This window comes from Mauremys reevesii, linkage group 15 (assembly GCF_016161935.1).
Source record: "Mauremys reevesii isolate NIE-2019 linkage group 15, ASM1616193v1, whole genome shotgun sequence".
Classification (NCBI taxonomy): domain Eukaryota; kingdom Metazoa; phylum Chordata; order Testudines; family Geoemydidae; genus Mauremys; species Mauremys reevesii.
Genome location: NC_052637.1, coordinates 30,344,593 through 30,357,734, shown reverse-complemented (window position 1 = coordinate 30,357,734; position 13,142 = coordinate 30,344,593). Strand labels below are relative to the sequence as shown.

Sequence of the window (13,142 nt, the reverse complement as noted above, 5' to 3'; positions counted from 1 at the left end):
GAGGAGAGGGAAAACATTCCACCACAAACACTCAGCCAAAGCTAAGCAACACACCTTGCAAAGAACCATACCCCAAAACCCATTGTGCACCTTTTCCTCTCTGCCCAGCTTCGCCTCAAGCACATTATACAGCCTAGCCAAAAACTGCCTGGGCCGTTTCTAGCTCAGGCATTGGGTGTTTTCATACAACCAGTTGGGCACGTGATATTTGACACGGCCACAATACTTCCAGGCAATAGGTTTTGCAAGCCCTGTCATCGTTCCGTGCAGCAGCCACCTGTACTCACCGAATAGACTTGGGATGCGGGGAGAAAGCCGTCTTCAGCTGAGGGTTCAGACTTCGTCCTGGGGCTGCTGCCGTCACCTGCTCCTGACCCGAATGCTGGATACAGCTCCCCTTCTTTCGAGGCTTTGTTGATCTCCGCTACCTTGGGTTAGAAGAGAAGAACAACATCGCCCAATGGTGGAGTCTTTACGTCTCACTCTTCCTCAGCATGCATCGCAATCCTCACTGCCAAAGGGCAGGTCTCCACCAAGGGCTGCTCCTGCCTTTTGGCCATGAATTACCCCAGGATGGCTCGAGCCAACTGCCTAGCCCAACTCAGGATATTTCTACCATGTAATAATGGTACGGCCACAGGGTGGTTGGGGCAACCCCCTGCCCTCCTTATTTTTAAGGCTGGGTTGCTCTCCGATAGCTGCAGATGTTTTTACAGCACTTCATGGATGTTCACTGAGATGGGAAGGGCCCCAGGTGGATTTCTGATCAACAGCTGGACTGCAGCCAACAGGGAGGAAGAATCCAGTGAGATAAAGGCTCCTCCTGGAAGGGACACCAGGAAGAAACAGCCTGTGGGAGGTAAGCAGGGCAGAGCGAGAGCTGGAACACATGGTGGGAACGTGCCCCTTGAGTCTAACATGTACCATGCTCAAGGGCTATTGCAGTTGTGACACCAGGGACGGGAGGGAGCAGCTCCAGCTTCCCTCCCCCTCCCCTTGCAAGCTCCCTACCTTCTTTAGCACAGTTGCCTTGTACAAGTTGGACGTTTTACTGGTTCTGAAAGCCTCATACTCCATCTCCACGGCGCAGGCGTGAGGGTCTGACCTGCAACACACGCTGCGGTCAGTTCAGGTAGGACACAGCTCTCCACTTGCGAGAGGAGTGCTCACGTTGGTGAAGTGTTGGGAGAGGGCTGGTGCGGAAGCAGGGCTGGGATTTAAGCCAAATGTGTAAAAACTGCAGATGGTAGTCAAGGGGCTGTTTTAGTGCAGATTTACGTCAAAGCATGGCTCTCTCCTCTCGCACATTTGGCGATTCTCTGGTTTGTGTGGGTCTGCATGGACTTTGTGTAGTACGCTATCCCCCTCTGGTGGGGCAAAGGGGAACAGCAAGCCCTGGAATCACCATAAAGGGAGCTGGTGGGCCTAGCACCCAGGAGGCTCGGGGCACTCTGAGGGGGCTTGGTGATGCTCCGTGGAGCTGAACTCAGCTGTGGGGCCCAGCAAGGAGATCTGAATGGGGATGGAGGGAAGAGCACTGCACGTCAGGCTTCTTGCAGAGCCCCAGAGGTGATTCACTGACAAGGGTGACCATTGCACACAATGATCTTGCTCAGAGCAAGGAGAGCCCTGCTATCAGGACCTCCTCTCTCTACCCCTTCCTGTGCCTTGTTTAATACCCATGTCCTGTTGGGGCTGCCTTCTGGTTGCTGCTCAGAGCTTCTACCAACATCTTCAAGCAGTGTTCTCGGGCCTAAAACCAAAGGAGAGAGAGGAGATCCTCTTGCAGGAATGGCATTGCCTTTCTCCCACACCCCCTGAAGGGACAGGAAGGAGCAGGCAGATGAGAGTTACTAGCAGGGGGGTAAGAACGCCGCACTGAATTCACGCAGGCCTTTCCTTACCTTGACCGTGAGTTTGGAGATTTTCCGGCTGGCAGCGTCTTTCAGGGGGCAGCCTGCATCTATCAGAGAAGTGATGTTTTAACGAGATGCTCTCCACCCTTCCATTCCTTGCCATGCCACCCCACCACCCTTACCAGGCGGGGTGTTAGTACAGTATCTCTTGGAATTGCCCTCCCACCACGCCACCCACGGGCCATTACGAAGTTCCCCTTGAGTGGGGGGAACAAGTTCAGGAACAGGAGGAAGCGGAGGTGAGATTTCATTGAGGTGGGTACATCTGTGTCATAAGCACAAGACTCGCTGCTCGTCAAAGAGCCCTCAGTCCCAGCAAGCCCCTTTCAGGGCCTTCAATTCTCAGAAAAATCAACCTCATTCAGGGCAAGATATGGGGGTAAGGGGACGTTGAGCAGAGCAACATATTTTGTAGAGCAGTGGGTCTTAACCAGGGGTACGTGTACTCCGGGGGTACTCAGAGATCTTCCAGGGAGTACATCAGCTCCTCTAGATATTGGCCTAGTTTTACAAGAGGCTACATAAAAAGCACTAGCAAAGTCAGCACAAACTAAAATTTCATAGACAATGATTTGTTTATACTGCCATGTATACTATACACTGAAATGTAAGTACAGCTTTTATATTCCAATTGATTATTTTATAATTATATGGTAAAAATGAGAAAGTCAGCTATTTGTCAGTAATAGTGTGCTGGGACACTTCTAAAAACGTACAAAATCAGACACAAAAATACAAGTGAGGTGAAACTTGGGGGTATAGGTGACAAATCAGACTCTTGAAAGGGGAACACTCATCTGGAAAGGTTGAGAGCCACTGCTGTGGGGCACCCATTTGGCCTGTAGCAATAATTCTGCCGCTTAACAAAGCTCCAAATGGCACAGGTCAAAACAGCAAAACCTCCCCCAGGTGCCAGAACTGGGCAAAAGGTGTCCCCCTGGGGCAGGCTGTATCAGAAAGATGCACTCTACATCTTGACCTGAACAATCTCCGATTTGGGCTTAGTCCGACCTCTTCCAGCAAGGAGTTCCACAGCCAGGGACCCACTGCTCTGGTCCTGGTTCCCAACAGTTGGAGTGTGGATCGATTCAGCTGTGTCCTCCTTGTGGAACATCCAGCCACAGGAGAGGACTAAGTTGCATTCTTTGTTATTCCCAGATATTGGTGCTACATAAGGCAACCGCAGTGTTCTCCTTCCCCATGGAACTCTCTCACTGATCGAGACCATCTGGTAAAACTATAAAGCAATGGAGAGATCTACCTGGAGGGACAAAGTCATCTTTTTCCGGTTCTTTGCCCTGCAGGAAAAGAGAGAGAGAGAGGACAAACGTTTCCATCACGAGCAACATATATGTAGGACTACAGAGAACACGAGAGACCCTGTATGCAGCTCCAGTCACCTGTTCCAGGAAGGATGATGCCAAAATTATAAAGGTGCGGGGAAGGCAGCAAAAAGGACAGAAGAGACTGGGGAGCAGGTAAGGGTTGCAATGCAAAGGCCACAGGGGCTGACTGAGGCCAGTCAAATATTAGAGATGTTAAAGCAGACAGGATCCCCTTGACTAGAGTAGGCGGGGCCAGCTCGTAAAGAACGTCAAGGAGATTTTCTTCACATAAATGGGAAATGGGATCAAAACCGTGTAGTAAAGGCAGCAATTGGAACAATTTATAGAAACCAGATCAAGCAGCAGCAGCAAGGCGCAAGGGTGGATGTAGCAACAGCTACTGTTAAGGAGCTGAGGACAACATGGGCACCATACTGCAGCAGTGATGCTAGTAGGAAATGCAGTTTCATGGTCAGAGCAGAAGACTAAGGACGCCGACATGAACAATTTGTTTGCAGCAAGCAGGGATGTGAATCTACTCCGCACTAGGCTGTCACAGACAAACTGTCCACAGGGCCCCTGCTGAAATGCATTAGCAGTTCGTTAATGTGCTCTGATCTCACCCCATTTCAAAGAGGACTAGATCAAAGCGCATCAATGAACTGTTAATGCGCATCAGCAGGGTCCACACAGCAGGCTAGTGAGGGACAGATTCACACCCCAGCTTGCTGCGAACTAACTGTTCCCCTACACGAGCCCTAGGAGATAGGACGGCTGGATTCTACTTCCAGCACTGCCACTGCTCACTGAGAGGCCCTGGGCTAGTCACTTAACCTCTCTGCCTTATTACACCATGCTGCAGATGGGTCAGAGTAACGCTGACCTGTTCTCACAGTGGTGGGGTGAGGCTATATTTGTTCGTGTTGAAGCACTGAGATCTGGGGCTGAAAAGCTCCAGAGGAGGAGGAAGTATTATCATTATGATGCTAGAGGTTCAGAGGGTTAAATATACGTGACTCTACTGGTGGATTTCCGAGTTCAGCCCCTTGCTCCATTAATAGTCATTAATCCCCAGAGGGGAGACGGGTGGGGGCAGGACATGGAGCACAGGAGTTGAAGGAGGGAAGGGGGAAGAATATGGGGCAGATGGTGCCATTTCCCTGCACTGTTGGTTCTTCTCTTGGCAGCCTGTGCTAGGGTTTATCCTGCAGGGCACAGACACAGGCTCCTGTACTTTCCACTTCTTCCTGGAGCAGAAATGCAGGCTCCCAGTTTATCAGAGACTTATCACCTAGCTGGATGCAAAGCTACTATTCATTCAATTATCTGAACCCCAAGGCCTGATCAGAGACCCGGAGCTTTTTGGATTTTAAAATTACAGGCCTTGAGAGCAGTTTGAAGAGGGCCCAGCATAATTATTTCCCAAAAATGGTTAGATCTATTACATATAACAAACTAGTTCCCTTTATGCCAGCCTCCATTTACAAGAATCCCATCACTCCCCAAGATCCTTCACCTTTTTCCATGCAATAAGTTGTAGAGGTACAGGAGCCATCAACAATCTTCATAGCACATCCTCCCTCTACTCTGCCCCTTACCAATGGAGGGATCTCCATCTGGAGATTGGTCCAGGGTCTGAGGGCTAGCTGGAAAAGCATCCACCAACCAGCCCTCTGCACCCCCAGCCTCTGGAGGGATGCTTAGAGGACTGAGGTTGTGCTAAGTTTTCTGCAGAGGTCACTTTGCACTGTGGAATGTTAATGGAAACATATTTCCAGGAAGCAGGAGGAATAGTCAGGCGGCTCCTGAATCTGAGCAGATGGCTCTGACTTTTGGTAGAGCTCCAAGGTCCATGGGAGATCAGAGTGACTGAAGTGGGGGGTGGAAAACACCCCCAGACAGAATGGCTTCAGGACAAATTAGTTCAGGAAACCGTGGAGCATTTTCCTCCTCGGAGCACCCCATTCCACAGGAAAACTGGCATGGGAGGATCTGGTCCAGAGTCTGGAGACAAGGCCTGTATATCTGAATTTAGTAAAACTAGGGAGGGCTATGCTAGCTCTCAGATTTACAGACTTCTGGTTTTTCATTTGCCAATATGTCCGTTGATCACCCAGGGAGGCTTTATCTGTTACACCATTGTTTGTCCTGCTGCTAGTCACAGGAAGCTGCTATGTCTGCAGTAGAGGCAGGTACACTGCACAGAGGCCAGAAGCCCTAGGATCTCTTAGAGAAGGGATGTCAACTCACTTTACGCAGATTCATCTGCTTTTTGTAGAAGTTGTACCACTCCCGTTTCCGATTTTCCTCACTGGCTTCGTCCCCGCTCCCACGGTTTCCTTCGTCATACCTGGATGAGAAGGCAGGGGAGTTAGGAGAGGGATACAAATTCCTACAGAGGGAGCAGTAGCTGGTCTAAAGGCCTTAGAAAACCTGAATCATATCAGGAAGGTGTTTTCCAATGGACTTTTATGACCACACCTTAGAGCTCAGTTCTGCCATCCTTACTCAAGTTGAGCAGTACTTCCTCAACTAAGAGTCCACTGAAATCAACAACAGCGAGTACGGCTGGCACAGCTGGGTCCTCAGTGACCACCTCAGCTTTGAACAGAAGGCACAGCCAAGCAGCACAAAATCAGTAAAGTAGGTAGCAAGCAGTGCCCTGTGTTAAAGCAATAGCCTGTGTCTTTGGAGTCCTGGGTTCAAATATAGTAACTCCTCACTTAATGTCGGTCCGGTTAAAGTTGTTTCGTTGTTATGTTGCTGATCAATTAGAGAACATGATCGTTTAAAGTTGCTCCCTTATAACGTTGTTTGGCAGCCGCCTGCTTTGTCCACTGCTTGCAGGAAGAGCAGCCAGTTGCAGCTAGCTGGTGGGGGCTTGGAACCAGGGTGGACCAGCAGTCCCCATTCCCCTAAGTTCCCTGCGCGGCAGTCACCCAGCAGGCTATCAACTGCCAGGTAGTTCAGCTGTCCCTCCCTGCACTGCCATGCACTGCTCCTGCCCTCTGCCTTGGAGCTGCTCCCGGGAGCCTCCTGCTTGCTGTGCAGGGGGGGTGAGGGGGGTTGGGGTGGAAAAGGGATGCTAATATCAGGGTGCCCCCCTCCCCGCAGTCCTGTACCTCATCTTCACAGAGCACTGGGGGACACGACAGGGCTCAGGATGACAGGGCTCAGGACAGAGGGAGCTTCCTGGCAGCAGCTGCTGTCTCAACTTGCTGATCTACTTAAAAAGGCAATGTACTTAGAGTGGTGTCAGCGTACTTAAAGGGGCAATGTGCATCTGTCTCACACACAGGGTGTGTGTCTCTGTTTCAGGTCTGCCATGCTGTCTCCCCGCCCTCTATTCATGCTGCCTTGTAGAGTGTGACGCTACATTACCAACAATGTGTTAACCCTTGAGGGCTCAGCCGAGTGCTAGTTCATCATTTAGCAGCAAGGCATTCCCTGGTGTACAGTACTAAACTGAATGTTTAAAATTTATACTGCGTGTGTGTGTATGTATATGTCTGTGTGTGTATATACACACACACACACACACACACACACACACACACTTTATTAAATAAATTATATATAAATAAAGTCCTTGTCTGGTGAAAAAAATTTCCCTGGAACTTAGCCCCCACCCCAATTTGCGTTAATTCTTATGGGGAAATTGGATTTGCTTAACATTGTTTCGCTTAAAGTCACATGTTTCAGGAACAAACGACAACGTTAAGCGAGGAGTTACTGTATAGCTCAGGGTCACTAGTAATTTGGCCTCATCCTACTGCCAGGGTCATCTGATGACTAAAGCTACCAATCTGTGTCAACCTGTGGAAGCAGAGGGCTGGAAGGGCAGTCAGTGCTGCAGATCATGACAGAGCTGCATAGGTAGAAGTGTGCAGAGACGCTTGCACTGTGTCTGACCACATGATGGCTGTAGCCCAGCAATGCTAACAGCCTTTTGCGTTCAAACACAAAATCCCCTTGCAAAATAGGAGTTAGACACTGGGGGAAAATTAATAATTAATACCACCACCACCACCACGCCACATGTCTATAGCATCATCATCCAAGTGTGCTAAGCACTATATAGATTTAATCACACTTCCCAACACCCATCTCTGTTTTACAGGTAAGGGGAAACAGAGACGCAGAGGTTAAGCAACTTGCCCTAGGTTAGTGAGTCAGTGCTAGGACTAGAATCCAGGAGAAGTCTGGAACTAGCCACTTGGTTAGTCTCTCTAAAGTCTAGTTCCTCTGTCTCCTAGCCCAGATGCAAAATTTAGGCCAGTTCCTTAAACCAGCTACATTCTGTGGGACAATCAATTGTTCTAGATCATCTGAGGACAGCTTCTGGCTCCCAGGGATATGAATCTGATTGAGCCAGCCACAGCGTATGGAAAAAAGTCCCTGGCCTTGAGACCATAAGGGACAAGAAAACACCACACAGAAATATCTGCTGAAATTAGGAGCAGCTGGGCTGGCAGCAGGGGGGTCCAAAGAGGAGGAGCTCCACCCTCCCCAACAGAACGCGCCACAGTCTCTGGGAGGCTGAGCAATCAAATCCGAACCTGCTAAAGCCTCCAGAGCCTCTCCTCCCTCCTTCGTATAGCTCTGGGTCATAGGCGTCCCGAGAGGAGCCTGTGGGTCCAATGCAGGTTCTGCTCCAGCTGTTGCTGCTCAGCTCCAGGGAATCCAGCTGCTTTTTCACTGCTCCTGGGTTTTTGCAGTAATCACAGCACTTGTTACAAGGGGGGGTGACATCTCCAAAGTACTTTGCTATGGCAGCATGGCGACATCTAGGAGACAAGAGAAAGAAGGGAACAGCGACATGCTGATGGGAGAACTATTACTGCAAGGGGGAGGTAAAGTACGGGGGGGCATGGAAGGGCTGAAAGCAGTCTGGGAAGATACGTAATACTGCAGATCAAATCTGCAACACCTGCAACATGGGGTGGGGTGAAGGAAATCACCATAGCAAGGGCAACGTGGGGCTGTCCCAAACTCACCTGTTTTGGACTTTTCAGGAGGGATTTTCAGAAGCTCTCGGTGTTGGCCTAACTCCCCCACTGAAGTCAAGGGGAGTTTTACACTGACCTCCGTAAGAGCACAGTCAGGCCAACACCGGGCGCTGTTGAATACTCACTCCTTAAGGGCAGCGCCACTGCAAACAGACAGCCACCCCAGCCCCCCAGGTTACACACACTATTACCACACACACCAATACGATGCACAAGCAGAAATTCAGCTGCCCTTACACTATGTGTTTGGAGCGCTAAGCGGAAGGGGGAAAAACAGACCTATTAGTTTGTTCATACGCCAAAGCCGACTTTGTTCTGAATTTGAATCAGGGAGATCGCAAAGGCTGCTGAAACAATGGAAGAGCCAGAGGCGACATGGCTGTGGATTGGTCAACCCCTTACTACCCAGTTCGAGGTAAGTCTGATTGAAAACGCCCAAGTTTTACTATTAACTTTTGTCAGAGCAGAGCCACAAGATGCAGCCTTGAGTCAGTCTCACAGAGAGGCCCCGCACACTTGCACTAGTTCTGGGCTCTCGGATACACATGTTCCATTGGATCAGTTTGGGGTTCGGAGATAAACATGTATTTAGATCAGTTTTGCTGCACAGACCCTCACTGTTTTGGTGAGCTTCTCATTTATTTTACGTTACGGAGATCACAGTGGTAACTCAAAGGATGTTAGGCTAGTTCTTTTACCCAGCTGGAGCCTCTCAGCACAGGCAGACACTTGCATTAGCAGGGCTTGAGACAATGTGCAAAAATAGCAGGCTGGCCGGTGCCGCTCTGGCGAAGACTAGGGCTAGCCACCTGAGTTCAGACCCCGGGGGTCAAGCCGGAGTTGCCACAACGTCCACACAGCTCTGCTCGAGCTAGCACACTAAAATTAGTAGGGTAGCTGGGGGTAGTATGGGCAGTGACTCAGGCTAGACACCCAAGTACAAACCCGCCTGGATCCCGTAGGTACGTATTCAAGTGGCTAGCCTATGTTGCTGCCCATGCTACCCCTGGCTTCACGGCTATTTTTAGTGCATTAGCTTGAGCAGAGCTAGCATGTGTCTGTCTATTCCGCTAGGAGAGTGGTTCTCAAACTTTTGTACTGGTGACTCTTTTCGCATAGCAAGCCTCAGAGTGCGACCCCCGCCCCCTATAAATTAAAAACATTTTAATATATTTAACACCATTATAAATGCTGGAGGCAAAGCAGGGTTTGGGGTGGAGGCTGACAGCTCGCGACCCCCCATGTAATAACCTCGTGACCCCCAGTTTGAGAACCCCTCTGTTAGGAAGCATGCTCCCAGCTGCAGTGCAGACCTGCCCTTAGCTAGCTGGGAAGCAGTGACTAAGCGAAGTGCAGACAGACATTTTCTCAAGACACAATTTTCAAATAGCCATAACTTTGTTAAATCAAGCAGACACCAGTCCTCAGCGCGGACTACATTTTTGCTACTTTTCTCATAAACCTGCTTTTGCTAAATCTAAAAAAGTGTGGGATTTTTTTTAGAACAGGGAGCATTTTCTCAAGTGCCTCACTTTCCCACACATCAACAGCTGCAGGGATTTTACTCAAAATCCCCCCACTATTCTTATGTGTTTTTTGTACTAGCATCCTGCTTATGAGCTTGAGTCATGGACCAGAACCCCACTGTGCTAGGTGCTGTACAAACGCAGAACAAAAAGGACATTCCCTGCCCCAGTGAGCATACAACTGACGTACACCTCTACCCAGATATAACGCTGTCCTCGGGAGCCAAAAATCTTACCGCGTTATGGGTGAAACCGCATTGTATCGAACTTGCTTTGATCCGCCGGAGTGCGCAGCCCTCCCCCCCCGGAGCACTGTTTTACCGCATTATAGCCGAATTCATGAATTATAGCGGGGTAGAGGTGTATTTTCGGTTTTTTCCTCCCCTCTCACACATGCAGCACTTCTCTCTACTAGAGCCGGGCCATGGAAATGGATTAATGGCACACTGCTTATTATTGATTTATATATAGCATCTGATGTATTGTGTCTAGCACATTTTGGACACATACAATATGATGATTATGATTAATTTATTTACACAGAACTTGGGAAACAGAGAGAAAAACTATATTTCAGATGCATGGCTTGCTTTTGAATATCTAAGCCAGGGGTAGGCAACCTTTCCGAAGTGGTGTGCCGAGTCTTCATTTATTCACTCTGATTTAAGGTTTCACCTGCCGGTAATATGTTTTAATGTTTTTAGAAGGTCTCTTTCTATAAGTCTATAATATATAACTAAACTATTGTTGTATGTAAAGTAAATAAGGTTTTTAAAATGTTTAAGAAGCTTCATTTAAAATTAAATTAAAATGCAGAGCCCTCCGGACCGGCAGCCAGGACCCGGGCAGTGTGAGTGCCACTGAAAATCAGCTTGCGTGCCGCCTTCGGCACGCGTGCTATAGGTTGCCTACCCCGATCTAGGCCTTAGTGCCAAGTCTCATCTTAAGGTTATAACCCCCACAAACAGTTGACAACATTCTGCTGTCAGTTACAAAGATGCAACTCCAGTGAACTTACTTCACAGGGCATCTGTGTAGCACAGCAGACTTGGGCTTGGCCTCTAACAGGCTTTGCAACTAAAACAACACACATTTAAAAGACGACTATTCTATTATTAGAGGGTTGGGTGGGGCCATTTTTTCTTCTCTACCAAAAGCACTCTAGCTGGCTTGGCAGCTTCAGCAGCAAAATGGTCACAGAGGGAAAAGAGGAAAAGAAGTATTTGCTCCATTAGAAACTACCTTTTAAAGGCAGGTCTGAATGGTGACATCTACAAGCAGGTGCCTGGAACGGGGGCGGGGGTTAAAACTGGATTCCTGGCCAGAAGATGGCAAGGAATCCAGCAGAGTATCTGTTGGCTCCAGGCATTTCAAGCAGACTCTGTCGACAAAGAGTCCATAATGACTGCCGCCTATTTATTAACTCTCTTGCAGCCCAGGGGCTTTGATTTACCAAGCAGAAAACACAGCCAAGAGCTGGTGAAGAAACTAAAGCAGCTGGCTCCAAACGAGCTCAGTGCGAGTGTGCGTGCTGAAGTCAGAAGGAACACAGTACTACCCAGGTAAGGGGATCGGGACAGTGAATGAATTGTACTATGAGCCCAGGTCACTGAAAGCTGAATAGAGGCTACTACAAAGATGGCTTTCTATCCCCCTGCAAAGCAGCACTGAACTCAGAGAAAGAGCTCTTTCACAACCAGGGCAAAAAGGGAGACACATTTGAGTCTCTCCCGCTACCCTTCCAAAAGAACGGCAGGGTGCTGCGGGTCCTGCCACTGCAGCACCATTACAGAAATGTCAAAGGCCTTCTGTGAGTCAGGTCTTTGTTTCTCAAAGAGAGAAAAAAGTGACGGCATTATTCTCTCATTAGTCCGACACACACCACTCCTCTTGGAGTTAAGAGCGATGCATATAATAGCGGCTGGTCATGCTTCCCTCCTTCCCCTCAGAGCTTTAGTGACAGGGTTAGGAGGGAGGGGAAGATGTTTGCATGTACATTTAACCCCCAATACCAACAAACAAGATCTTGCCCTGGAATGCTGCGGCAAAGAACGGAGAAGCTCTGAAGCCACTGGTGTCCTGTTAACAGCCAAAACCTTAATGCTTCAGATGAAGGCAAAACAAATAAAATACAACAACACCCCTATTTTACAAACACATTGGTAATTGAGTGGTTCACAAAACTGAAGAGTTCATTAAACTAAGCATCTCAACTGCAGCAGGTACAGTGCATAAGTTGCAGTATGATGCTCTGTACCACCTTCTTCTTCAAACCACTGCAAACATTTCCAATGCACTGAAGGCATCAGAGTGTGAACGAATGACGACTTGTTCTTCAGAGACATCACTTGTGTTATGTGATCTGTTCCCATGGCTGCGAACTGGTTGTTCATAAGATTGGTGTTTGTTTAAAAAAAAATCAAGGTTCTACTGTACGTAGCTAGTTGTGCAATGATCTACATGGCGGAAGAGCCTTCCTCAACCCCACAAGCAGTTAATTTATGCCTTGAAGCAGGAGACTTGGTTATACCCATTATCTCAGATTACATTGTCACAAGTGTCCTGAAATTATCCAGCCCTTTAAAAATCCAGCCATAGTTTTTGTCTCTCTCCCTGCAGCAGAGAGTTCCACGGGTTGACTCTGACCATTTTTTTTGAAATGTAGTTACCTTTCATTTCACTGAGAAACCCCCTTGATTTTGTGTTAAGGGACAGAAAGAAAAGCAAGCGCTGATAAATTTCAGAAACATGATGCAAAATGTTAGTGAAACGCTATCACTGCAGACAAGATAACGAGGATGTTCATCAGAGTTCAGTGCCCTGCCTCTCCTTTCTTTATGCCATCTGCTTTTGTCCAGTGAAGAATGTTTCAGCCCCTTATCTCCAACCAGCGAGGGAAGATAAAATACCAGGGAAAGGTGCATTTATGTTAGCATAGCTACTATGTCTCTCTGAAAAAATATTGCATCTCCAGTGAGATACACTAGGGAGGGACGCCAGGTCTGCTGAACTAGGGATCCCAACCATTTGGGAGGGGAGGTCCTCCTGAATGGAGCAAACCACCAAAACAACTCAGGAATTTGTTAAATAAAAACCAATTGTTCAGCTAGTTGCCAATTGCCAGGTTGGGGGGGGGGGCATCTTATGGGTCCCACACACAAGCAGAGTGAACAATGTATTGGTGGCAAGTAAGCCCCAACACTCCTTTGAGGCAGGTAGGTATTATTGCCCCCAGTATACACAAGGGTAAATTGAAGCATCAAGAAGTTAAATGACTTGGCCAGGGTCACACAGAGATATGTAGCAGAGCCGAGAAAATAACACAAGGCTGCTGCCTCCGAGTACCCCATCCTAACCACAAGATCA

The 13,142-nt window shown here is 48.5% G+C and overlaps 1 protein-coding gene across 6 annotated transcripts in view; it reads right to left on the bottom strand.

The window, feature by feature from the left end:
- The window catches only part of RECQL5 (RecQ like helicase 5), a 56,633-nt gene that overhangs the window by 5,986 nt on the left and 37,505 nt on the right, over positions 1–13,142 (bottom strand). For all 6 annotated transcript variants that reach the window (XM_039502393.1, XM_039502391.1, XM_039502389.1 and 3 more), the window contains 7 exons: positions 7,801–8,028; positions 5,492–5,591; positions 3,178–3,214; positions 1,905–1,963; positions 1,680–1,753; positions 1,012–1,105; positions 288–428 (listed from right to left, as the gene is read on the bottom strand). In XM_039502393.1, coding sequence (XP_039358327.1) covers positions 288–428; positions 1,012–1,105; positions 1,680–1,753; positions 1,905–1,963; positions 3,178–3,214; positions 5,492–5,591; positions 7,801–8,028 — 733 coding nt within the window. The remainder of the gene's footprint in view (positions 1–287; positions 429–1,011; positions 1,106–1,679; positions 1,754–1,904; positions 1,964–3,177; positions 3,215–5,491; positions 5,592–7,800; positions 8,029–13,142) is intronic.